The sequence below is a fragment of the Electrophorus electricus genome, chromosome 14, assembly GCF_041902795.1.
Source record: "Electrophorus electricus isolate QZ-2024a chromosome 14, ASM4190279v1, whole genome shotgun sequence".
NCBI lineage: Eukaryota > Metazoa > Chordata > Actinopteri > Gymnotiformes > Gymnotidae > Electrophorus > Electrophorus electricus.
Window position 1 is genome coordinate 24,022,008 of NC_137510.1, and position 26,620 is coordinate 24,048,627.

Sequence of the window (26,620 nt, forward strand, 5' to 3'; positions counted from 1 at the left end):
GTCCTATTTAGTTCAAGCACACACAGCCTCAAATGCCCACTCGTTTACCTGTTGCTCTGGATCAGTGGGAGGAGTCAAGAGGTGATGACATGACACACACCTGTTCCTCATGGCACATGTAGGTTTCACGTATCTACCACATCACATACCATTCTCTCTGAACCTCATGAGGAGAACACGTTCGGTAAGTATGCTCTTCACCTTTATTTCCTTATGTGAGACTAACACAGGCTGTATCCTAATGAATAAAAATGTTATACCAGGTGTTACTACAGAGTAGTATCCTTTTAATTTTTTTCCACAATATTCTGAATGTTTAGATGCAGTCAGATTTGACATCCTCTTATAGATTAAAAAAAAAAGTGTATTAACTATTGTGTATCAACTATTAACTGTTTGCTCATCTTATATATCCTTAAAGTTGTTTTACACCAAAAAAAATGTAAAAACAGTTTGAAGTCATACTGTGGATGATATTTCCTTCATCCAAACTGGTTTATATGAGTACTAGAGATCTCTAAGTTTCGAAAATACATTTTAATTTCTTTTAAATGTGTCTTCGTGTTAATTAGATTATGCGGCCAATCCAACATCAGAACGTTCCGTTGCTGTAAAAAAGCTCATCATTCTAGCATTTCCCCCTGATTTGTGTATAAAACAATCTAAAACATTTTTCATTATAGGTTTTGTTTAACTTATCACTTTTTTTGTTGTTGTTTGTTTGTTTTTAGTTGGTAGACTGAATGTGATGGAAACTACAGGTCAGATTTAAAGGCAGTGTTTTTCTGTATATGAATCCCAATGGGATTCTGTTCCAACAGCCAGTATCCAGGCAGCCCTCTCAAACCCTCAAAGGCAGAAGCCTAGATATGGCGGAATTCATGGACTGCATATGAACCTTGTGGGCATGGCTACAGAAACCATAACAGCAATGGAACATAAAAACTTGTGAAGGGGATCCCTGTAAACAGAAGGGGGGGAGGGTGTCGCATGCTAAGCAACAGTTTGTTTGTTTTTGTTTTTTATCTACCCACTTATAGCCCAATTCATTAAATCAGAATCAGCATGAAGGTATTTGAGTGCATTTTAAAAAGCATCCTATGTCATAATGTTTTTATAACATCAGAAAGTTTTAAAAAGACACTATTAATAATGTGCTCTCAAGTGCTTAGAAATGTTCTGATTCAGCATTTTGTTCCAAACACTGGAGCCTTAGCACCTAGGACCTGCTTTATAAAATGTTTTTGCTCTTGCCTTGAATATTTTAGATGAAAAATCCTTGAATCCTTATTGCTCCTTTTTAGGTCAGGTCCACAGCCAACAAGAGAGTAAAGTGGAATATACAATGTCTCCAGTAGGTGGCGCTATGAGTCTCTTACTTTTTGCTCAGTGGGTCACAGGTAGGCTGAATTTAGATTTCACTGACGACTGAATTTTGAAAGTGCAGAATCTAGTTAAGCTGTAGCAATGTATTACACTGGTTGTGTGATGTTGCTTTACCAAGTCAGCATAAAGCACTTCTTAGAATACAATCAAAAATGACATGGAATGGTTTTCGTTTTTAGTAATGTCACAGAACATGACACCATCTGCATTGCCAGAGCACAACCTGGGCTTTCCTCAACTGCCTGAAGACTTTAAAGAGATGGCCAAACAACTGGTGACTGGCCATTACACTGTTCAGTCAGCTCTACTATGTTACATCAGTAACGACTGTTACAAAATTTCAAATAATTGAAATTTTAGATCTAGATCTATTAGACCTAGTACATTATTTTAAACTGTGAATCAAAATCCCCAGTGTGGCATAATTTTCCATAAATGGGACAAGAACAGTAGAATGTTGCTCAGTTAACCTGATCACTCTTTGTCCCCACAGATGTTGAAATGTTCCAAGAAAGGTAAGAGCTCTGTGACGTTCATGGGTAATCCCAACAGAGTGACTCCATTACAAGTTTGTCGAACTGTGTGTATGGTACGAGTGCTGTTTGTAGGAGTTTGTATGGTACACTTACAAAGGCCACTTTAGGGCTTGCCAATGGACCATCTCCTGTAGACCATATGCAGAAAGACATGTTTCCTCTTGCACAGGGAGAACACAATTCTCTCTTGGCTAAGAATGACTTATTGTTTAGGTAAATGTGATGTCTTGATACATGCTCAGAATTTAAAGTTGCAGTCAGTTCTCTATTCTTTCTTCTAGATCCTACAAAAAATGTATTATCCTTTGCTGATATCTATAAACACTAAGTGACAAAAAAAAAAACTAAAGGCATTCTGGGGTGTTTTACATTGTGCTTTCAGTCTTGACAGGATGATATGTTTGTTACAGGTTACCCTCCCCCCATGCTGATGAGCTTCTCGTTTAACAGGTAGAGAGGTCATGCTTCCGCGATGTCACCAGCCTTTCCCACAACATTTGTTCTGGCTCTTTTACTGTTGAACTGGAAACTACATGGCTTTCCAAGGAGAAATTATGGTTTTCCAAGGATAAATGACTGAGGAAGTGGTAGTATCACAGGATTAATAATATTCCTTCATGTCTGCTCCCTATTTCTCCAAAGCTCTTCCACGACACCATTAAACAGAATGGGGGTGAACCCCATCTCTCTTTTCCCTGCACTCCTTTCCTCTCTGCCTCATCTCTTTGTTTCTGCTCCGCACTCTGCACTGAAGGCCAATGAAACAGCAGAGCAGGAACTAGCCTTGGTATTACACACCAAAATATATTCACACACACACACACACACACACACACACACACACACACCACATTCTGGTGTGTTATACCAAAAGAACCCTTTGCTCACACATCTTTCTCATTTCCTTTGGTTCCTTGGTAATATGTAATGTGGCCTTAAAGAACCTCACAGAGAAAATGTGGAACTGCACAAGTCTGCCACAAATCATCAAGCTCATGAGCAACACCACGGTTAGTCACACCCGTACTCGGGTCAAATAACAAACACACTTAGAAATCTGATCATGGTTGAGTCAACTTCCATTTCACTTCTCTCTCTCTCTCTCTCTCTCTCTCTCTCTCTCTCTCTCTCTCTCTCTCTCTCTCTCTCTCTCTGTGTCTCTCTCTCTCTCTCTCTCTCTCTCTCTCTCTCGGCTGAACTACAAACCCAGGAGAAATGCCATTGCTTTATGCGAGCATTTGTGGCTCCTCTCTCCTGGGCGGCTGTCCTACAGAACGCTACACAGCTTGACATGGAGCAGCTCAGGACATTGCTGTGGGCGGCTAAGCCTTTGCTGGAGACCATGCCCCCCTCTCCTTTAGTGCTGCCAGCCACAGTACAGAGCTCTCATCTAGCAGAAATGTGAGCAAATCTGACAGATAACTAACACAATACCCTTTTTCATGTTCCTTTTCCTTTGCTATAAGTGTATACATATTTCCTTCTTTCCTTAAATTTCTCTTACTCCCAGGATGAAGTTTTTATGTGAGGTCTTTAGCTCTCTGTCTGAAGGACAGAGGGAACAGATCAGGCAGTGGATGAAACACAGAGTTTTGGAAAATGATCCCAGCTGTCAACAAAATGTCACCCTTTCAGCCACCCCTGGTGAGTACCCACCAAAGACTTCTGAGCTTCCTTAAGCCAAAACAGTACCCAATTTCCTTAAGTACCTCTGTATATAGCAGCTTCCATCATCAAGGTATATAGCACAAATGTAAAGAGATTATGAAAGGGCTACAGATATTAAATATTACTCAATCTTTCTGTAAAACCTGAAATCATAATACAGGAAAGTTGAATTCACTTTCTGTCGATCACTGAAATTTCCAAGTACAAGCTGTGTAGGTACATTTTAGCAATATAATTACAGTGGCAAGCACAGCTTGCCTCATAACTTCATACAATACAACCAACGAGAACAGACGCGCAGAGAAAGGTAGCGTTAAATGGAGAGAACGTGGGAGAGAGAGGGCATTAAATGGAATGCTGACGTGGCCCGGTGATGATGAGGGATGAAAGCGCAAGAGTGAGGAGAAAGAGAACAGAAAACATGTGCAGGACCAAAAAACTACAGGACTGGAAGACGGGTGGAAAGGACAGGCCTCGTTTGTCATTACGTGGACCAGGCAGGAGGATGTCGGACTGAGTGTGCTCATGGTCATGTATGTGTGCTCTAAAATGCTGTACTATTTTACTCTAAAGGAAATGGTGTTTTAGACATATTCATTTCCTAAATAACTGTCATTTGTGGAATATTTTTCAGAAATTTGCATTACATTTTCAAATTGCAGAGCATGTGAAGAGACCGGTTTACTACCTTTTTGTGCTGTTTTTAAATATTTTTTTTCGCTTGGAATTACCAAGTGTTTAATTACAGCTACTGGAGCTGATCTCTATCATTGTGAACTGACATGGGAATTTGTGCTACATGGAACAGAGGGCCATGAGATTTATTTACTGGTTGTCCTGTCAACCCAGAGAAGGATGTTCCTAAGGACAGAGAAATGGTTGGGAAGAACGATGAGACAAGCCTCGCAGAAAATTCGAGCAAACAGAGAAGCAAGGTGGAGGAGAGGGAGAGTGAGATGAGGGCGGGGGGCATATGGGGAGGGAGGGAAATGGCAGCAAGTGGGAGGATGTGTTGCTGACCTCAGGTGCTCTCCGCGTCTCCCCAGTTAACTCCTCGTCTCCTGGATGCGCTGCTAGAAAGCCTTGGCTGAAGGCGGAGGTGCTAAGGATGATGGGACGTTTTGTTTCGCGGCTGACTGAGGAGGATGTGAACAGCATCCCGGCCAATGAGGTCAGTCCTGCTCAAACGAAACCCAACCCCCAAACCTCTTCATTCTGACACTCCGGAACAGCTCCCAGTAATTCTCTACTCAGTGACTCTGCCCCAAAAATGTCATATGAAATATGTTTGGTTTTTTTCAGTCCTAATTTCTGCCTCTTCCTCCCCCTCTCACTTTCTCAGCTGTGTAAGTTCTTCCAGAGCCCCGAATTCCTGCCCTCATTCACCAACGTGGGCGAGATGCAGCCTGTGAATGGACAGAATTTCTATCAACGGCTCAAGCGAGAGTGCTCCAATGGCAGCCAGACCTTCCTGAACCACCTGGACAGGTGTGTTGACATATAACAACTATGCCAATTTAATGCAAGAAGCATCATAGACTCTTAAAGCTCTTAATCCCTGATCACATCGTAATTGATTATGGGATTATTAAGATCTGGTGACTAATACACAGTTAAATTCTTCCCTGACCAGGCTTGGCAGTCTTGCTTGTTTCTATGACGATGCCCAGTCCCTAAATGCCACACTGAGTAAGAAGCTGTTGTACCAGCTGGGGAACTGTGAGAACTCTGGAACTGACAAGGTCTGGGAAATTATTTGCAAATGATTTTTCATAAGTAATCCTGGTTCTCTGTAGACAATGAAACTTTTTTTAAAGATTTAATTTGACCGCAGTTACTCTTGATATTATATTAAGCCCATCAGACAGCTGTTCTCTTATCTACCCACATACATTCCACTTGCAGAAAAACTACATTACATGGGTTACCAGAGTGTCATACTCTACCTTTAACATCCATATTTATGTACTTAAATTCCAATACAATTAAATTCAATATTTAAAATAAATGCAATTCAATGAAATACTAATGAGTCCACACATTCCTCCATCTTTTCCATGTTTGTACCTCTTTTTAACCACTTCCTTCTTTCTCTTCCTGTGTTTCCTCCTTCTTTAACCTTTCTTCCTCCTTCTCTCCTGCCCTCTTAGATGAAGAAGGAGCTTGTGAGGAAGATGATGTCAGACAGTGAGGCTCCTCCCACCCTGGAACTGCTGCGCTCTCTGGGTGCCAGCGCGTCCATCCTGCCTGCAGCGAAGCTAGCCAGCGTCAGCTCTGAGGTTCTAAGGGACACCCTGTCTAGTCTGAGCCAGGCTCAGTGGATGCCCGCTCAGGCCATGGTGCTGGCCAGAAAGCTCCTAGACAAGGATAAGGCTGGTCCTCCTTTTCTGATTTCCTCCTCATTCCGCATTTTTCATAACGGTCTAGGCCACGCTACACCACCATCGCTCTCTCACGCTCTCCTGTAGGACATCAATGGTGAGACGCTGTTGGCAATGGGCTCCATGGTCAGAGGGGTAGAAAGTGAACTACTGAAGAGAATCAACTCACAAGGGCTGCTGCGAAATCAAGGCCTAAAAAACATTAGTGAGAAGATGTCTTCATTACAAAAAAAGGCTCTGCTTGTGGGGGTGAGACAAATGGTTTATATATATATATATAATATTATTTATTTTATTTTTTTTATGACAGTTTTGCTGCGAGCCTTTTGTGAGCCTGACTTTCATCTGGTTCCCTGTCAGATGCAAATCAACGTGAGCATGCCTGATTTGGTGAAGCAGCTGCCGGACCCACTCCTTCCCTCTCTCTCTCTCTCCACTCTGGACAAAGCTAACATAAACTCTGTGGACCAGGTGGATGGCCGTAGCTGGTCCCGTGCACAGGTGCACACACACACATACATACACAAACTTCCATATGTAGAATTTCAGGTATGACCTAATTAGCACCATAATCTATTTTCTTTCATTGTGCCTCCTGCTTTTCATCTCTCCATAGTCTGTTTATCTTTTGAAGAAGATTTTTGGTAAAACAATCAAACCTCAGCAAATAAGGTGAGACCGTTGACTCCAACATAAGCGTGAGATGTAATGATATCAAGTGATGGGCCACAAATGCCTATGAATCAAAACTGGGCATTGATTCATTAGAAAATCTAACTCAATGGTGTCTTAACAGAAGCCTGGGCCAGGCTGTCCAGGGCGTAACCTGTGACATGGTTGGAAATGTCAATCAAAGTGATGCCTTGGAAATGGCACAGGCGCTTGCCAATTTTTCTGACTGGCTGTCTAGGTCACAGGTAAGGAGATTCATTTATTACAACATGCATGTGTTATTTCTCTCATTGGTCTGTCTCACTTGGTCTGGCCCTACCCCAGGTGCACTGCATCGCCCACAGCTTGTTCCTGAGCCTGGAGAAGCAGAGGCCTGCCTACTTCACAAACATCAGTGATGCAGAGCTCCTGGCCATTCCTGCCCTGCTGCTGGTCCACCTACCGTACGTTACTCTCACAGAGCTGCCTGACTCAGACAACTGCGTGTGCAGGCTTGCTGGGTTTAAATATGCTAATTAAAAATTTAAGCTCTTTCCTTTTTGTTTCCTGCTCACACAATCACATTTATGGACACATTTGAATATGCATGATGGTACGTACACGCACACACACACACACACACACACACACACACACACACACACACACACACACACACACACACACACACACACACACACCACATAGAGCAAAGATGATTCAGGGTCTCCCAGATGCAGTGTGCCCTCATTTCCTGGAGAAGATGAGTCAAGCCAACTTTTCCTCCCTGGCCAATAATGTATCATTACGCGGGGAACTCAGAAACAGAGCTCTCCGCTGCCTGGTAAAGCATGCGTACACACACACACCTGTCACACATCCCACCCCTGTCCCTGACCTAATCTATATTTTCCCTCTGCTCAGGGGAAGAATGCCTCAGAACTGTCCCCTGCAGAAGTCTTGTCTCTGGGGCCGGTTATTTGTGAGCTGGACCCTACCTGGATCTCCTCTCTGAAACCTTCAGCCATGAACAGTACTCTGCAGGCCCTGGCAACCTGTGGATACATTCCCTACTCTTACAGGGGACCTCTCTTCAAGTTGCTCATTAGCACCTATGGGTAATGTAGTGCATACTAAGCTATCCCAAGTCATGGCTGGGCATCTGATATTACGACCTTCTGCTAGCCTAATGTAGTTTTTTATATTAATTTTGCTGTAACTCATGTCATCTAAATTAGGGACCCGTCTGGTTGGTCAGAAGATGTCATGAAATCATTGGGACCACTTCTCTTATGGAATGATACTGCACTTGAGATGCTGCCTTCCAAAGTGAGTGAGAAAGTGCCGTCAGGAAAGGCTACATCTCATTCTACTTTTATTCTCACATTGCCTTGTTCCCTTATCTGAGGGGATGATGTTGATTCAGAATCAGGGGATGAGGTAGACTGTGAGGGAAGGAAAGACACCAAATTGAAAGTAAGAAGGAAAGTGAGAATGGGCTTAAACAAGTTTGGAGAACCACTCATAAAGTACTTTATGCAGCGTTGTAGAGCAGGGGTTTTTCATTTAGATAATGAGTGGAGCAGGGTAAAGCAGAAAATGTGTAGGACAGTGGATCATCGTGACTGGAGTTGAAACCCCCTGCCATGGAGAAAGAAACCATCTGTCTCAGTGTTGGATAAAAAGGACTTTCTTGATGTCAAATCCTAATAAACATGTCTTTATTATATATTATAGATTTAAGTCATTACAATACATCTAAATCAAATAAATTCCACTGTGGATTCAGCAGCTTTGGTTAAACTTGGTTATATTGGTCAAATGTGTAATTTTACAGAAACTGGTAACTTTCATTAAGTTGCATCAACAACTGTTTGTTCTAACTTTGTTCAACAATCACAAGCAAACAGTGTAGCTGTCAAAGACTTCAGCCAAGACAACTTGTATACGTAGCGTCAAGACTACAGCTGGAACTGCACAGTTTGGACTTTCCCACTTTAACACACCTAATTTGTTTGAGCGCTTCGATCCCACTATCTCCTAAATGCTTCGCATGTGGCCAACATAGGATTCAGATGCAGCCCCGCTCTGTCCCCTCTCTTCCTTATCCTTTCTTACCGCCCTGCCCTCTCACCTACTCCGCAGGCCTGGCTGAAGTCGTACCTGTCGGATCTGCTGGACCGCATGCTGGCGCAGGCTGCCGCTCCGACTCCGGAGAAGTTCCGTTTCAAGCCGGACCTTTTGGCACTGCGTCACAAACTTTTCTGGCTAAAAACTGGGCTCAACCAGCAGCGGCGCAGGAGAGAGGGTGGGTTCATAGAGTGGTGGGGGAAAGGTGATCGAGGAGACAAATACGTAATATGCACAGAGATGCAAGTTTATAATGTATGCCTATGCAGCAGTGGTTTGCAGCTTCAATCTCAGGACAGTATGAATTCTTCTGGACATGGATTCTACAAGATGCTGGAGGAGTTGTGAAAGAATGCTGAACCATTAAAAATGATGCTGCCGACAGCTGCTGCTAATCAGACGTGCATTTCTAACAGCCCTTTGCTCCTCATTCCTAACATGCCTAATACAGTTGAGATCTTGGGAGAACTAGCAGGCTGGCCCATTTCCTGGAACCATTTGATGATGATAAAACATGCATTGTGAAATGGTGCAGTATAATGGTCTTTAGTTGCCATTTGAGTGCAATAATTGGATTGATTTAGAGAGGCACAGGATGACAGTTGTGCGGGAGATGCTCAAAGTGACTAAAGGCAGCCATTTTGCTTGATACTAATGCAAGATAACCTGGTCTGCCTAACGTGTACCACACACCCTGCAGTCATGACATGTGATTTCATGAAACGTAGTTTGTGTGAGGGTGGAGGTGCACTTAAACTGCCAACTTGTCAGGTGAGAATAAAGGCTTAGACGACTCTCAAGCTCCGATAAAAGGTCTGTAGGCAAACGAGCAAGGGAGATCGGCTAGAAGGCTAAACCACAGGAGGAGGATGGGAAATACTAATGACAGGCTAAGGATCAAAACCAGGCAAATGGAACAGTGGCTTGGACTGACACACTCTCACTCCAGGTTTCCTCATGTACAAGTGTCAAACTGGGTGGAGTTAATTACGTGGGCAGGGAGGGAACTACATGAGGAACAGGTGGACATAATCAGTAGGAAGGGCAGAACAAGGGTTGTTGGAAGCGAGGGAGTTGTGGACAAGGGTGTGCACAGAACAACTTTAGTGTAGTGCCTTCTAAAAGCATACGAGCAGTGATGTGAAAAGTGGTGTTTTGCTTCTGAAGAAGCATGGATTAAAGCTCAAATGTACAGAATGGCAACTTTTATGCTCCGGTTTGTACACTATAATTTGAATACTAGGACCTATTGTGTACTCCCACCACCCTTATTTTATCTCGGCATAAGTTGTTCATTGTGGTAAATTAACTTGAGTCATTTAAGTCACACATGCCTTGCATTCAGTAATTCCCATGCCATGACCATTGGAAATTACCATAATGGGAATAATGAAAATAGGGTCATTCTCTATCTCCCTTTGACTTGTAGTGTCTTCAGGAGTGCAGCCTTCTCTGTCAGAGCCTACTCTGTCGGTCATTGAGGATCTGGGGCAGGGGAATGTATACTGGAGCCCCACCCAGCTCTTCAACATGACTGCTCAAACGTTCAAAGACGCCGTCTCCGTGCTCGGAGAGATACGTAATTACACTGCCGAACAACTCTCGGTGCTCAAGAAGAAAGCTGTTGAGGTACACACACAAACTCAGTGAGATCTTACATCACTGTGTTCACAAAGACAAACAACACATTCCACGAGTGCTCACCTGTATCTCATATTAAAGACATATCAAGTCTCAGAAAAAAGAACCTTGTATTTAAACTAAATCAATAATAAAGAAGCATTTTAATGAGGTGTATCCCAAATATGAATTACAGTTCAAAAATTGTTTGACATATTCAATAAAGCAGGTATTTGAAAATATTGTATTTTTGTATTATATGAATGCATTTGTCAGTAAATATAATCCAATAAAATCCAGTCTTTCATGTAAGATATTCCTGTTTTGCAGGTATGGGGGGATGTGACTATGCTGAATGAGACTCAGATAGTGGAGCTTGGCTGTGTGTCTCAGGGGTTTAATGAAAAGCAACTCCAAAACTTGAACATCACCTCACTGGACACCCTAGAACTTCTGTCAGTGTGCAACTGGAATCAAACACAGGTAACACACACACAAGGTATTATCAGCTGCTGACATGGCACCACTGTGGATAACTACTTACATACTCACACACATGCATCTCCATATTAAACATTAATGATACTAATGTGGATGTTAATGTCATGTTTCTTGCAGATGGCAGCCATCTGGCAGGGTTTTACTGACAAAACTGGACTAAAAATTCTTAAACTTGGAGCACTTGAGATGGTGGGTCTGGGCTCCTTTATTTGTGGACTACAGCCTAACCAGACAGATCAGCTCAATACTGGAGAATTCAAGTAAGACATTAGTAAAGATTGTGTGTGTGTGTATATATATATATATATATATATATATATATATATATATATATATAAAAAATCACACACACAGTCCTGTACACAAACTAATGATCACTCAGAATTCTGTAAACTAATATTTGGGCATGCTTCTCTGTGTGTTTGGGTATATCAGGGAGGCGGTGGGGGAAATAGGCCGTGTCCTGTGCCCACTGAGTGCTCTGGAGTGTTTGAAGAGAAAAGCTGTCGCTGCATTTGGTGACCCAAAAGGGTGGGGTGAAGCTGAAGTTAGCACCATGGGCAACACAATTGGTCTGTTCCAAACAGTAGCCATTCAAAGTTTTAAATGTACAAAATGATTAAATTATGTATCCTGGGATAATAAAAGTTCCTTAAAGGGGACAGTCACAATCAAATAATCCACAGATTTACATTTGTATGTCACTTTTATCAAAACGACTTAGTTATGACCGACTACTATTTTAGCAAGGGTTAAGGGCCTTGTTCAGGGGCCAACAGTGGCAACTTGGCATTGGTGGGGCTTGAACTGGCTACCTTCTGATTACTAGTCAAGCACCACTGAGCTACCACTGCCCTCTGATCAGTTGTTGGATGCCATTTCCTTGTTTGTGAGTGACCGTGCAGAATTCTGTCCTTAGCTGGTCTGACTGCCACTGAGCTGGCCAGTCTGAAGTCATCTGTCCTGCCCTTCATCCAGCAGTCTGCCATCTCCCTCATCCCTCCTGAGCGCCTGGTGGTGAGTACCCCCCGCCCCCTATCTTGACTATTGCACTGTTTTCTTTAATGTAAATTTATCCTGTGCTCTTTGTTTTATGACCAGGCACTGTCAGTAAGCCAGCTGAGAGCCTTGGGTCCTGACAATGCTGCCATGATAACTGACACCCAGAGGCAAAGGCTGGCCATGGACCAGAGAGCTGCTGTAGATGAGGCAGTGGGACTGGCAATTCGCAGTGACTCCATCTCCAGCACAACCTCCCCAAATGCAATGCCACAAAAAGGAGGTGCGTATTCCCTAACCGCAAGAATACACATCGCCACAGATATTTTAGGGTGATTAGGCGTAAGTACATTTGGTTTGTTTTTTATCAGACTGAACTGAAGTCTGATGAGCAGTCATCTTCTATAAGGCCTAAAGGCACTGGCAAACACACATGTACACATTCTCTAAACATCAAGCGGGTGAGCTCTTGGGCATGTCAGTCACTTAACCCAAATTTGCTCACTACACAGGCAACGTTTTTGAATGTAAAAATGTCTGATGTTCTTTGTCATATTTTCTAATATGTCTCTCTCTGTGCTGTTTAGGGGCCCCAGAACAAACCATGTTTGGTATTGTAACTCTTCTCCAGCCTCTTGCACTGCTGTTGCTAAGATATATTCACTGATAACAGTGAAATACTTCCTGAAAACATCTATATCTGAATTACCAACTATAATAGACCTCACTGCTAATGCAATAACCTGTTTTAGTTAATAATTTATTTTATATTAACTCAAATGTATATAGAATATCGCTTGCAAAAAATACTATTACTGAAAGTGGTAGTAGGCTGGCCTATTCCAATCAAGCAGTTCATCCTCCTAATATTTTAAATAAAATATTCTATTGAGTTACATATTCACTCAGTGGCTATTAAACTATTTAATATATTATAGAGGAGTATACACTATAACGATTACTTGACAGTCTGAATTTGGCCCACTATTCAGCATGTTTACACATGAAAATGGAAAAGTACATAAACACAACCACATTTTAAGAGACAGGGAAAACACAATATTTATTCTTATTATACAATTGTGTATGAAGTACAATTGTTTAATATATATGAGAATTTCAGACCTGTAATTTGAGAATGGAGATTGTAAAACACTCAAACCAGATGAACTAGACAAAACTGCAATGGAGAAAGCTGAATAATAAAAAAGAATGGTTAGTTACATTTATATGGGATATCTTTGTACATTTCATGCTGGTACTTTACATATATTGTACAACATGAAACTTGTTTGATAATATTTTGAGAAACCAAGAGTCCTTCAAGAACTAAATAGAGAAATGACTCGAACCAATTTAGATTTAGATACTAGTTTTTGGTAAAAGAGAACAGGTAATGATTTTAAGATCTATGTTCAAATCATACTGATTAAAAGAGACTTGTAAGTGAAAGCTGTCACAAACCTGGATATTCCCACCATCCATTCTAGGGCCTGTCAAATGAATGACTCTAGAATGAATACTGAAAAAAAAAATGCCTGCATATTCATGTTAGGTCATCACATGAGCTACATGAAGGAGAAGTAATCTGAGATTTATAATGGGTTAATTTTGGCATTTCCAGATTAAGTATAATGCTAAAGAATGAAGGTGGTAATTAGTTTAGGCCTCAATCAGGAGGTTTTGGGAAATTTAAAAGTGCATGCAAATAATCAGAATCCAATGTAAACCTACTCGGATCACATTTATCAATAAATCAATAAAAAAACAAAAAACAGGAGCATTTTAAATAAGCCTGAGATCAGAATCTGCTGCTAATTAAATAATGGACATTCTCAAACTTAAAAAAAAAAAAAAAAAAAAAGTAAAGAAGGGTGCCTGATGCTTTTTCTTAGCTGACCGCAAAGAACAAACATCTTAACGAAGATCCTAATATAGAGGACCTTCAGCTGCCTAGAAAAGGGGAAAAAAAAACAGAACAGTATTTCCCCCATTTCCCAAAATCTATTTGGGACTCATCATCCAGTTATATCCTCTTTAAAAGAAAAGAAAAATGAATAGCCACGTTACTGCTAGTAATACATATCATTACAAACCTTTATATACTTAGATTTGTCCAAGTATGAGAATATAGAGAACACAATGTCTGTTTAGACCAAGTAGTCAGGCAAGTGCCTTCATGTCCCTCTCCTCCCCTGCCTTCCTTGCTCATACAATCCCTTCACTTCGTCACACACTGCTGCATTCTAAGGTTCCTCTTCATCTAAGCAGAATCGAATCCCAAATTCAATGGCTTATTAGGCATATCATTAGTAAACATATCAGTACAGTATATAAGACAATCATAATTAGAACAGAAAGGTAACCATTACAGCATCTCATTTTAAATTTTACTATGACCATTAATACATTATACTTTTTCGACTGATTATTGAGAATTAAAAACAGAAATCATATCAATATATATCCAAAATCAGAACCAAGCATTTAAAATTAAAGGGTTATTGTAAGGTAACTGTAATCTCCATCTCCTGCAACTGTGTCTAACTATATTACAACTGACAATTAGCTATCAGTCTCTGTGTATTTAGAACAGAATATATTATTATAATATAATCATTCGAAACTACATTTAAAGACAAGTAGTATCTTAAACATTTAAAGCCAGAGTGATGAAATATTTTCTAGAGTGCTTTCACAATTTTCTGTTGAAGGTATTTATAAATTAAACTGCAAACCTGCATAACTCACTCTAAGATGGAACTACTACTGAAGGAAGACTAGCCAGCAAAATCGGACAGGTGGAGTTCTCAGAATAACATGACAGAAAAAAAAAAAAAAAAAGGAGGTCTCTATGAAATATTTTACATTTATGGTTTTTAAAGGTTTAATTACTACATGGACTGCTTGTTGTGTTCGGTGCCATACTAGGTATACAAAACCTATACTTTGAATTTGATGACACATCAAAATGTTTGTCTGTGGTACCAGCACAGAATGACCCTTAAAGTGATGTAGGGAACGATTAGTCAGGATAGACAATGCTTGTCTGTTACAAAGGCAACTGTGAATATTAAGACCCATAGGGGTTAAACAACATCAAAACGTAATCAGACTAAATAACTACATAAAACAAATGTAATTATACTTGCCAGATCCCCTTTATCAAGACTACACGGAGCTCTGATTGAAATTCTTTAAAGTTACCGTTGAACTTTAACCAGGTACACTACTATTGCGAGTGTCGGTGTGGAGTGTTTAAGGCACATTTTTTTAGAGCAACATTCAGTGTAAACACAAGGTCAGTAGAGCATCACATTTTAAACTACAGCTTCATTCATTGTCAGGCTCCCCACATCCCCCCTCCTCTGCGCTGTCTCAGTTCGGCTTGTCCGTTTTGTAGCTCGTAAGGAAGGCCATGCCATGAGTTCGGAAGTGCGTGTTGAGATCGGCAGCCTTGCTGAACTGACATCTGCACACTTTGCAAGCAAACTTGTCTTCCCCATCCTCTGGCTGTGGTGGTAACGCTGGAGATGCTGCCCTTGCTGCAGGCCCAGGAGTCACGTTACTTTGCTGATCATCTCCGTCAGGGGCGGGTGTGGGTGTGGAGGAACGCTCGGAGTCTGCATCACGCATGCGGTGGCTGATGAAGCGATGGCGACTGAGGGAAGAGCCAGACGCAAAACATGCCCCACACTGCTGACACTGCACTGCCCCGCCCATATCGCCACGGTGACTCTTGATGTGGTGTCGAAACTCCTCCTTATCTTCTGAAATAAAGCCACATGGCATGCAGCGGAAGCCCACCCCTTCCTGGTCCTGGGGCCATCCTCCCCGGAGAGAACGAGGTGGGTGGCCCTTGACCGGTGAGCCATCCTCTGCAGAGGCAGCAGTCACGGTGTTGAGGGCTCCGTCTTGCTCAGAGGAGCTGTCAGCAGTGTCAGTGGAGCGAGGACATACCTGGCACAAGGGCCCAAAAGGCAATATATAATGAGGAAGACAAACTACCATCAGTGAGCATCAGATGCTTACTTGTGTGTGCAGGCACACACTTGTATCTCTATACTTGGAGGTCAAAATGTCCTCAGAGGTGTAGTACAATGTTAAATAAAAATAATTGGACTAAACAAACTAACTAAAATAACTGGACTATATTTGCTTCCCTTTTTGCATGTTATAGTGTGTTTCCTTCTCTTATATGATTAATTAGAGCTTTTAGCTTTAACTTTCATTTTACCTGTGTTCTTTTTCCACTGGAGTTTCCTTCTTATACCATGTTTTCTACCAGCACGTCTCCCAACGTTACTCCGCCTGTTCTACGACGAGCCCTTTTCTAGCCATCCTGCACCTTGGCCTGCATCTTTGTTGGGCGGGTTCCACTCATTCTTCAAGCTGCTGGCCACCAGTAGCTGATTGTGTGTGTGTATGTGTGTGTGTGTGGTGACTTTGGCTAGTAGCTAGTTGGAGTCTCCGCGCTGCACTATTGTTTTGCTGACTTCTTCGACTTTCCGTTTGATTGGCCTTACCATTCTTGTATAAATACAGGTTGCTGTGGTTTTCACTGGATGCCTACAGTTTCTTTTTCTTCCCCCCCTTCAGATCAGTAGTTGGTCTACCTGCCTATCAGTGCTGGACAGTCATGTTTTGGTACACGCCAACACAGCCGTCATTTATATTCTCTTTACTGCTTGGACTCTGCCATGATGTCCTAGATACACCAGTCCTCCAGACCTTGACTTTCTTTTCACTGTTCAGCAGTTTCTGTTGTCCCTGCAATCTGGTCAAATGGTTGGGACCAGCAAAATCATCCCTTCCACCAGCAACCGAGAAATTATGCTGTCCTTCATCTTCCAACTCGCTCCACCTTCCGAATTCTTAAAAGCTGCCTGATCGAAAACAGTCTTAAACTGTAGTTGTTAAACTGTCACTTTCCTATTTATAAAGCACGTCTGATTAACAATCTCATTGTCCAGAATAATTTGAACACCTTTATTCCTAATAGTACACAATCTGGGAGTACTCAAACTCTCACCTTTGAACCAACTGTAAGGGATTTATGTCAAAGGCAACACTGCCCATTCCTCCGCAAATACCATGACAGCACTGACAGATAGGGGTGGTAACATCATGTTATGATGCTTTTCCTCAGTGGGGATTTGGTGTCTTCTTAAAATTGAAGGACAGATGGATAGTGCAAAATACAACATTCAGTAGGTCATTTATCTTATGGCCAAAACACCACAAGAATGGTTGAACAAAATGGAGAAATGGGCAGATTAAAGTCCAGTTCTCAATCCAATCAAGAACTTGTGGAACTGTTTTGAAAACTGGAATCCACAAGCATCATCAAACCAACGTGCAGAGCAAATTGGTCAGGAGAAACGGGCACAGATTAATCCCAAATAGTGGTAGAAATGCTGGTAGAAACTTGCACCAACAGGTTCTGATAAGAGCTAGACTAAAGGGATTTAATACATATGCAAAGAGCATTTTAAGCAATGCTTTTCTTACCTACAACAGGTAGCAAATATTTCTGAAAGGGATCATTTTTTGCATTTTTTCTATAAGGTGCAGCTCACAAGATGATGAATCAAACTGTTCTGTAGTCTTCAAATAAACCAATTTATGCTCCGTAGAGAGGGTCACCCTCATGGAGGCAGCCATGTTTAAAATAGATTTAGTACAGAATATCTAGAATATTTTCCAAGGCACTTTAAATCTTTGCATGGTCCAACTCACCACTACTCCCCTGGCCCTGCACCCTGGTCTTGTGTGTCCCCTTAAATTCAAACTTCTCACCAGTGACGGCATGTCATTTAGTGACTTCTGACATGTGGAACTTTCTATGATTAGTCCTTCAACACTGCTCTTTACTTTCTTTCCTAATTTCACAGTTCTTTCATTAGTAATAATTTTGTGTGCGATGTTTAATGCTTAGTTTGTTTTTGTATGCGTCTTCCTGTAAAGCCCTTTGAGTAGGAGAAGTTCTACACAAATGAAATCTATTATTAATCATAATTCATTTTTACACACTTCATTGATCCTACATGTATTTAGTCTAATGACATGTTGATGCTGAGCAGTAGTGAGAATTTCATGCTGGTTGTTTACAGAGAGAGAGGAGAGACTCACTCACCTGGCTTGGAGTGCTTGCTCCTCTTTGTCCTCCATGATGAATTTGCATATGTTTCTCCAGGATCAGCTTACTGCTAAAACTCTTTTTGCCCTCAGTGCACAACCTAAAGACACAAGCACACAAAATCTGATGATATGACAAAAAAAACAAACAAACAAAGCAGCTAATTAAAATGATTAAAGCATCAAATAGTTATAGGAGCAGAAGTGATCTGTACAGATGTTATCTTGGTAAGAACAGCATGAGAACAGCCAGGCTAACTCTAATGCTAATGGCTTGGCCTCGAGTAGAATTAGCAATAAGAATTTTTACATGCTTTCATAAAATAATCATTTGTAGTTTCAATTATTGTAAATATGGGACTTGTATGATAAACCATACAAGAGTTACAATGTTACAGATTAACAGTAGATTTCAGTTGCACAGGAAAAATAATCAGGGTTCAAGCCTTGGTAAACTTGTATCAAACAACAGCTACTAATGCTTTTGCACTCTTCAGATTAAGGAACTGTCTGGTCTTTGAGAGTTGCATGTCTTTTTGCCACTGCATTCCATTTTGTTCATCAGTGTTACTAAATCTGGCCAAGAGAAACTTCTGAGAATAGGTGTGCATCATAGACATATTATGTCTTCAGATTACACATCCAGGAGGGATAGAGTGTGTGTGTGTGTGTGTTCTCATACTCACTGGCAGTAGAAGGAAGCTCTTTTGATGCCTTTGTGTTTGACACGGATGTGTCGCCTGAGACTGGAGGAGGATGAGAAGGAGCCTTCACACTGTGTGCAGGGAAACCTCTTCAGCTCCTTCAGGACAGAATTGGTAATGTGACTGTAATTCATAGCAAATGGAGAAATACACTGGCAACAAGTACTTGCTGTTGCAGTGTACGAGATCACACATGCTCTGGTAATGCCGTCTGTCCACACCGCCTCCTCAGTGACCATAGCTGTGGTTTCTGACCTTTCTGTGCTGGGTAGCCATGTGGCTGATGTAGTTGTCTTTGTTGGTGTAGCGTGTCTGACACTCTGAGCAGCTCCAGATCAGGACATCGGGAAGGGCGGGGCTCTCCATAGCTCCTGGATTTCCCACACCTTCCTCCTCATCTTCTCTCCTCCACTCTTCACCATTGGAGCCCACCATCTTCACGGATCCCCTCCGAGCCGATATGTCGTTCAGGTGAACCGCAGTGTTCCTGTGAGAAGCCTGGAGGCAAAGCAGAATGGAGGAAAACAGACTAAAAATGGATGGCGTGTAAAACAACATTTCACTTTTGTATCAATCAGTCTTCCCAAGACAGGTGTTACAGCTGTGCTCTAATTCCCAATCCTGGTCTTGCCCTTGCTGGACATTTTAGTGTCTTCCCAGCATCCAACATATCTGATTTCATAAGATAATTAACAAGACATTGTCAGATTGGTTAAACTGCTATAAAAAGGCACAATATTTGCATATGACTGTACCCAAACAGAACCAGTTTATGAATAAAATAAGAGTCAGACCTTTACATGTTCTAGGAGGGAACCTCTCTGTGTGAACACCTTGTTGCAGTCAGGGCATTTAAACACTTGCACCTTTTGTTTCACTAGGTGAGTGTCAAAATGGAGGTTGAGCAAGCCTTTCTGGGTAAAAAGGGTCCGACACATCACACATTTATAGATCTCTCTACATGAAAGGGAAAGCACACACAGACACACATTAGAACAGTTTTCCTTACACCTACAGCATCTTAGAGATGTGACTGCTCTGGACACCTACTTGGAATGCTTGGGTGTGTGTGAGAGATCAGGGTGCTGAGCAGTACAGTGGGCATCAGCACTGGAGGCAGATTTGAAGGCCATGGGACAGGAGGGGCATTTATGGAAGATTTCACAATGAGCTGTCTGCATGTGAGTCTTCACTGCATTTAGACTATTCACACCTCCAAACACCACCTGACAACAGTCACACCTACAGATAGAGAGTGAAAATAAGGGTACTGAAGCAGTCAACCATACAAACGGAACAGTAACAAATACCAACTCTCTGTGCAGCAAGGAGTTTGTGTGTGTACCTGTGTCCAAGCTGGCGTGCGTAGTGCAGGCAGGCTTGCTGTGTGTGTGTGCTGAGGCTGTGGGGCTGGCAGATGAGGCCACACTCAGGGCAGACGAGAGGGGAGAGGTGCTGGTGAAGACGTTGGTGGGCTGCTGCACTGCAGGGATTCCACAGAGGCATCGGAGGAGAGCACTGCATGCAGCACTGCGCACCCCCCCCCCCCCCCCCCAACACACACACACACACACACACACACACACACATTCAGTAACCAGACTTCATGCCATGAGGTGCTGGTTCTGCAACAACACACAACCATGTAGTGCACACTCACCGTGTCGACACCAGAGGGCTCAGCATGCTGGAAGTGTGCGGCCAGCTCTTCCCTCGAGCTGAACAGGCTATTACACTCCGGGCACCTGGAGCACAACCAGCAGCAAACATCGTCAGATAAACAGCAATATTACACTGTATTAGCAGGCACTGAGCATGGCAATCTTCTAGCATTCCCTGACAGGGAAATGGGAGAAAATATTTTGGGGAAAAAGAGGAGTTCACAGTGGAATTTTAATCGAAGAGTCAGATCAGCGTATGCTTACATTCATTTACATGTGTTAGTAACATGTCACTTCAACCAAATATCTATACAATTTTATACATTTTGTATGCTTATATACATATTGATTCCAGGTGATAGGGCCCAGTTATTACCAGTTATCAAGTACCCCAGGCTGTGCAGAGACATCCTCTATTCCAGGCACACAAGAGGAAGCCAGCAGAGGTGGAGAGAGCACACCTATGAAAGAAATGGTAAAGCAACCGGGCGATTAACCAAGAGAAGCAATTAATGAAGGGTTGGCAAACCTTGAAAAGTATCACATATAAACAGGTTATACATCATGCACAAGAAGAAAGGGTCATAATGTTGGTTGTGTATAAGTAAATCTCTTTAGGGAGCTACAGTACATTTAATTAGGTTTACATATGTGCATACAACTTCCAGTTCTATACTCTGATCTTTTATTACTTCTCTACCATATGTAAATGTCAAATAAAGATGAACCGCAGCTGAGTTTACACTGGGATTATACTGTGGGATTATTGTTGCAATTATGCTTTTGCAGGGTTCATTGGTCCACGGCATCTTATTTACTGCCACTGTAGCCAAAGTCAACCTAAGATTATCTTCTTGCAGTGGCAGGAATTTTTCTCCACCATCTCACAGTGAACCCACTGCTGTGACAAACATAAAGAACACAACCAATAAGGAGGAGATTATGCAGAACCCACACACCAAATTACAAATAAATTAATGTATAGCATAAGAAAATCAAGTATGTGGGACTCCAAGTAGGAAAAACATTTTGTGGAATTGTAGCAGTAGAGAGAAAGGTTTTTTTTCTAGTGTCTCCTTTTAGGTAAAAAAAGTTATATGTGAATTACAAATGCAGAACATTATAGAGTTTAGTGCTAGAAAAACATTATCGTATAGTTTGATTTTCAAAACAAGTGAGATCACACAGCTGCTCATGGAATTTGGTCAAGATTTCAGTGGCAGCATGTTGTACAGTGTGACATGCAACAAACGTATAAGACTGCTGGAATCTCCTAGTGTAAATCCATCTTAAATGACAGGAGTCCTTCCTAACTCACATGGATTTCCAGGAGGTAAAAAAGAAAATCATAAGCTATACCTAGACACTCCTGAGCTGTGAAATATGCTTAAATGAAGGAAGAAACCATCAGATTACCATCTCTGCAACCCACCTACGGGCACGGTGTCTGGCTGGCCAATCATCTGCTCCACACTGACAGGCTTCATGACCAGGTGCGAGCACTGCATGACCAGGCCTTTCTCCTTGTGCTTGCGTGCATGCAGCAGCAGGCTGCACTTGTTAAAGAAGATCAGGCGCTTGGTGCAATGGTTGCATGTCACCTCAATGCGCAGGGAGCGCCGATCGTAGTGGCGCGCCAAGCTGCGCTCCAGGGCAAAGGCGTCGCCGCACTCCAGGCAGCGGTAGCCAGTGGCGGGCACACCCAGGCCCCACTCGGGGGGTGGCAGCGTGGAGAGGTCAGGCTGATAGCTGGGCAGGGGATTTTTGCCATTGAGGATCTTGTTAAAGGCCTCAACAAGGGTGGACTGGCTGCGGGAGACTGGGGCTCCAGGGCTGTTCATGATGGACACCGGTCTGCCGGAAGGTCCGGCACTGCGGACCATCTTGTGGCCCAGCACGCGAGCTGTGACAACCGACTCCGATGAGGAGGAAACGGAAGGCGTGGCCGCCGCTTTTGGGCCACCACAGGCAGGGCGGGCAAGTTTCTGCGCCTTGCTGGCAGCAAACAGCATGGCTGCGCTGGCATCTTGCAAGGTGGCCACAGGCAGCACCGGAGTCTTCGCACCCTGAGGCTGCCCAGAGATAGCAGCAGCAGGTCTTTTAGGCCGGCTCAACACCTTACGAGCCCCCAACTGGATCTTTGCCCCATCAGGGCCTTTGGTGGCCCCACCTGTTGCTCCTTTAGGGGCCACCCTGGTAACAGTTCGTGTGATGTTGCCGGTCAAGGTTTTAACTGTCTTGATTCGAACTTTCAGAGGCCTAGAGGGCACCATGGAGGGGTCTGTGCTGTTCTCAGTAGCAGGCTTTGGGTCAGACCTTGAGGACTTTGCTCCTTCTGTGTCCACCTTCACGTCCACCTTACTTTGCTCGTCACTTTTCATAAGCTGGTCACCATCTCCGAGTTCCTGCCCATTCCCCCCACTCTCCACAGCATCTTTCTTGCCAGGAACCTCCACTGCACTCTCCTGTCCAAGCACTTTCTCCCCTAGCTGGGTGGTCAGCAAAGAGGTGGATAGCTGCAATGGGCTGGTGCTCTTCTGGGTAGCAGCTGACATTAAGTCTCTCCCCTGCAGGCAAGCAGGTGTTTCTGGCTCTGGGCTTTCAGGAGAGTCTCTCTCATCGATAATGTGCTCAGGGTATCGCTCTGCATTGGGCGAGTCATTTTTTTCAGTCATGGAAGTGGAATTACTATTGCCCTGTGTGGGTGTCTGATGGGGGCCAATGGGAGACAAGTGCTGTGGGACAGAAGTGTCCTCTCTAACTGGGCTTTTACTAGAGGGCAAAGACTGATATGAGGGAGAGGCAGCTGGGAAGTCACTAGACGACTCATGTCTATGAGGAGACATTTGGAGGTCTGGACTCTCCTGGATCATAAGTGGGGGGCTTTCAAGGTCTGGTTCTGACTCTTCATCTTCACATAAAGGATGTTGGACTCCAGCCTTTGAGATGCTGTTTAAAGACTGATCTAAAAGATTGGAGCTGATGGGAGAAGGATGTCCTACTTCATCTTCATCAACTTTGGAGGGGAGCAAACCAATTACATTTGTGGAAGGAGCAGAAACAGGTAAAGGCACGTGAGGTGGAAATATGGCAGGGTGATTGCAGGAACCACCATCCTGGTTGCCCTCATCACCTTCACTGGCGGTTTTAGGCGAGCAAAGAGACCAGAGCTGTCCATTGGGTTGCATTGGGGTTGGAGTGGAGTGCAGGGAGGCTTCCAGAGTTCCATCTGAGACAGCCTTGAATCCATTATAGAGCAGTGTGTCGGATGGCAAAAGGCTGTGTGGTCTAGGCAGAAGCTGGGGAGACAGCAGGGCACCACCTCCACTTCTGTCCACCTCATCCAGAACATCTCTTACTTGACTGACCATATCCTCATCCTCCTCATCTTCTCCACTTATGTACACATCAGAACATACACTGTTCTTCACTATAACACTCACAGCAGGCAAGTCATGGGAAGCTAGAGGAATGCTTTCACAGACTTCTGAGGAACTGGTAGGTCTTTGATTTGGACCCTCACTTCTCTCTTTTCCACCACTGGATTCACTGCGATTCCCATCAGGATCCCCAGAGTTAGACTGAATTGCCTCTTTAGCATCAATGTCTGGAATATCAAATGCTGCCAACAGGTCATCAAAATCTGGTGTTTTCATGTCTCCCATTCCTGTGTGACCAAGAAATGCTTACAGACACAATGAAACGAAATAAAACAAAAGTTGCAACTTACGTCGATAGCAAAGGAATGTTGAGTCAACAGTCCTTTGCTACCTGGGTAGTTTAGCTAGCCAGTTAGCTAGTCAGGCTAAAACTACAAAACACACACAAACCGACCACAACGAATATTATCTCGTTTTTCTGTGAGACCACCTAATGAAGGACGTCCATAACGTACATCTTGTATTGTTACAGAAACATGTGACTTAGATCACTTCATCGAGAGAAATAAGAAAGCAAAAAACTTGGCCTCAGGAAGTTGACACTTCCTGGGACCGAGTTCTGCTGCCCGGCTATTCTGATAGCCAGCTCGCCTTGCGCCAAACAACAGCTCCAAAATCACAAAAATAACATTCCTGTCAGTCTCACTCGACGAAGAGGTTGGAACCGACAGTACAGGTGTGTAATGGATCCGAGCTAATAACACTGACAGGTTCGTAGCGACACACACCTGCTGCTCAGCCACTTCTAAACATCAGCTAAAAAGTCGCCAACTTTGCGTGAATTCGACTAGAACTCACACAGTTAAACGGCATCCGCGTCTTGGCCAACTTTAAAACCTCAAACTGTGTTATGCGAGATCGACCGGCCGTCTGCCGTCTCGGGTCGGTTAGCTAGCGGGCTAACTTGACGTTAAGTCGGGCGTCGCGAGCGCCACAAGAGCTCGCGGAGGTAGCCAAGTTAGCAAGCTAGCTAGCTAGCTGGCCAGCGTTAGCTAACCTAGCGCTGCAACCGCTGCAGCTAGTGAACCCGGGTTATGAAATGATGGATTTATACGGTAATTGCCGCGCACGTATTACTAGCTAGCAGCGTACGTAGGACGGAAGGCAGATGCCACTACTTGTGGTCTTGAAAGGGAAAGTTTTGTCCAACGTTACCTGGTCGCTTTCTCCTGACTGCTCCAGGCTTCAGGCAGGATGGCGCATGACAACGACGTCATCTCTACTAATCTAACGCTGTGTCAGCGTGAACGTTGGTACTGTCAATATTTTTAAAAATCCATTAATGCAATGTAATGTAATTAATGATGTGGCACTTTTGAATGTTCGTTGGAGATGGAGTCTGGATGTCATGCTTTTTTTTGTTTTTTTTGTCCGCCCGTTGATGTTTAACGCGGGTGGAGTGCGCAAAGCCGCGTTTTAAAGTTGAGTCTCTGTTAATTTAATTCACAGTTCATGGCCGTTTTAAACTCCGCTACAAGGGACGAGCCCTGACTTCATTCAGAGTCTCTCGGGCATGAACAGGTGCTTGCGGAACATGCATCTTGCGAAATGAGGACCGAGTAGTAACGAAGCATCTAACTATATAACTATCTCATTGGCTTATCTAAGTAACGCGGCGGGAGGGCAGAGCTATTTAGATTTCTATTTTTATCTACTATCGCCACAGCAAAAAATAAAATATTACGCCAAATATTCCAGTACACAACCAGAGCTATCCTAATGGTGTATTGCATCCCATCATGCCCACGTGGGCAGAACCTTCAGGTGACTTGGTAATATGGTTTGCATTTTTTTGCATACTGCATACTATACTGCATACTATAACGGGGACAAGTATCCAGTATAAATAAATATTGAGTGCAGTATGTAATGGGCTATTTCAAACAGAGCATATGAGACTGTATATGGTGCTATCAAAAATTGTGATAGCCTACTAAATACTACTCATATACTGATTGGGCAAAGATGAATTTTTCTAGTATGCGAAAAATAACCGTATGATATAATACTCTGGCAAAATGTTTCAGTACACAACCAGAGCTATCTTTGTGGTGTACTACAACCTGTCATGCAGCAATAGTGGAAAATAGTGGACAATCTAACATTGACATGACTCAGTAATATGGTTTGTGTTTGTCACATATTGGAAACTATTGCATACTACTAAAGGGGCAAGTATGCAGTATACAGTATAGACTGAGTGCAATATGCAGTATACAGTATGTAGTAAGGTATTTTGAACACAGAATATACATGTATACTGTCTAGGGTGCTATTCGTGCATTTCTTTGTTTTCAATATGGAACTTAATGGGATTTGAGTGCAAATAGCTTTTTGATCATGGACACGGAATTTTGTTTCGGGTGAACACGATTTGTTTATCGTGAACAAGAGGATTTTCAATTTGAACAAGGGATTTAGTTTTCAAGGATGAGGTATTTGCTTAATGTGACCTTTTACATCTTAAGCAAAAATTCATTTTCTTTTGTTCATAGTTGATAAATCTCAGATTACTGGAGTTCAACAGCCAGTCACACCAAATTTTTATCCTATTATTTCCTACAATCGTTATCAGATAACAAACTCCTGTTTACATTAGCGCCATTCCAGTTTCTCGTTCATTTCGCTTCACCCTCCCAGATTCTGTATGTGTGTCTTGCAATACTGAGGTTAAGTTATAACTTTGATACTTTGAAGTGTCAAAGACACTTTGACTCTTTGAAGCCTTCAGTAGGTCAGGGTTGTTTTGTCAGGCGGCCTTTAGTTTAAAAAGACTGCAATTGAATCAAAGCATTAAAAAAATGA

At 42.8% G+C, this 26,620-nt stretch overlaps 2 protein-coding genes across 11 annotated transcripts; one reads left to right on the forward strand and one right to left on the reverse strand.

The window, feature by feature from the left end:
- The first annotated feature begins 93 nt into the window (after positions 1-93).
- otoa (otoancorin) lies at positions 94-12,903 on the forward strand. Of its 8 annotated transcripts, none has more exons than XR_014116883.1 (30): positions 94-184; positions 1,305-1,400; positions 1,566-1,660; positions 1,880-1,901; positions 2,333-2,372; positions 2,565-2,709; positions 2,864-2,932; positions 3,133-3,323; positions 3,433-3,566; positions 4,637-4,761; positions 4,933-5,078; positions 5,224-5,332; positions 5,741-5,962; positions 6,059-6,220; positions 6,332-6,472; positions 6,588-6,643; positions 6,768-6,888; positions 6,968-7,086; positions 7,331-7,466; positions 7,547-7,740; positions 7,861-7,951; positions 8,768-8,930; positions 10,182-10,381; positions 10,703-10,855; positions 10,991-11,133; positions 11,309-11,445; positions 11,793-11,890; positions 11,975-12,155; positions 12,244-12,333; positions 12,460-12,903. XR_014116883.1 is itself a non-coding variant. In XM_081696155.1 (30 exons), exons 3-30 carry the CDS (start codon positions 1,346-1,348, stop codon positions 12,537-12,539), a joined length of 3,528 nt encoding a protein of 1,175 aa, XP_081552281.1. In that variant the 5' UTR covers positions 134-184; positions 732-1,071; positions 1,305-1,345; the 3' UTR covers positions 12,540-12,903. The 8 variants fall into 8 exon arrangements, 7 of the variants coding, with proteins under 7 accessions (XP_026854988.2, XP_081552281.1, XP_081552282.1 ...); XM_081696155.1 differs by lacking the exon at positions 12,244-12,333 and adding an exon at positions 732-1,071 and having other exon boundaries at positions 134-184; XM_081696156.1 differs by lacking the exon at positions 12,244-12,333 and adding an exon at positions 732-1,071 and having other exon boundaries at positions 134-184; positions 1,305-1,354.
- Positions 12,904-12,908: 5 nt separating this feature from the next.
- Positions 12,909-25,007, reverse strand: znf687a (zinc finger protein 687a). Of its 3 annotated transcripts, none has more exons than XM_026999103.3 (11): positions 24,971-25,007; positions 21,808-24,042; positions 20,752-20,836; positions 20,375-20,459; positions 20,060-20,244; positions 19,765-19,956; positions 19,509-19,671; positions 18,970-19,212; positions 18,697-18,812; positions 18,009-18,111; positions 12,909-15,832 (listed from the first exon to the last, which is right to left on the reverse strand). In XM_026999103.3, the coding sequence occupies exons 2-11, from the start codon at positions 24,038-24,040 to the stop codon at positions 15,251-15,253; spliced, it is 3,987 nt and encodes a 1,328-aa protein (XP_026854904.2). In that variant the 5' UTR covers positions 24,041-24,042; positions 24,971-25,007; the 3' UTR covers positions 12,909-15,250. The 3 variants fall into 3 exon arrangements, 2 of the variants coding, with proteins under 2 accessions (XP_026854904.2, XP_026854905.2); XM_026999104.3 differs by lacking the exon at positions 12,909-15,832 and adding an exon at positions 16,403-17,859; XR_014116882.1 differs by lacking the exon at positions 12,909-15,832 and having other exon boundaries at positions 18,697-18,837.
- Between the last annotated feature and the right edge of the window lie 1,613 nt (positions 25,008-26,620).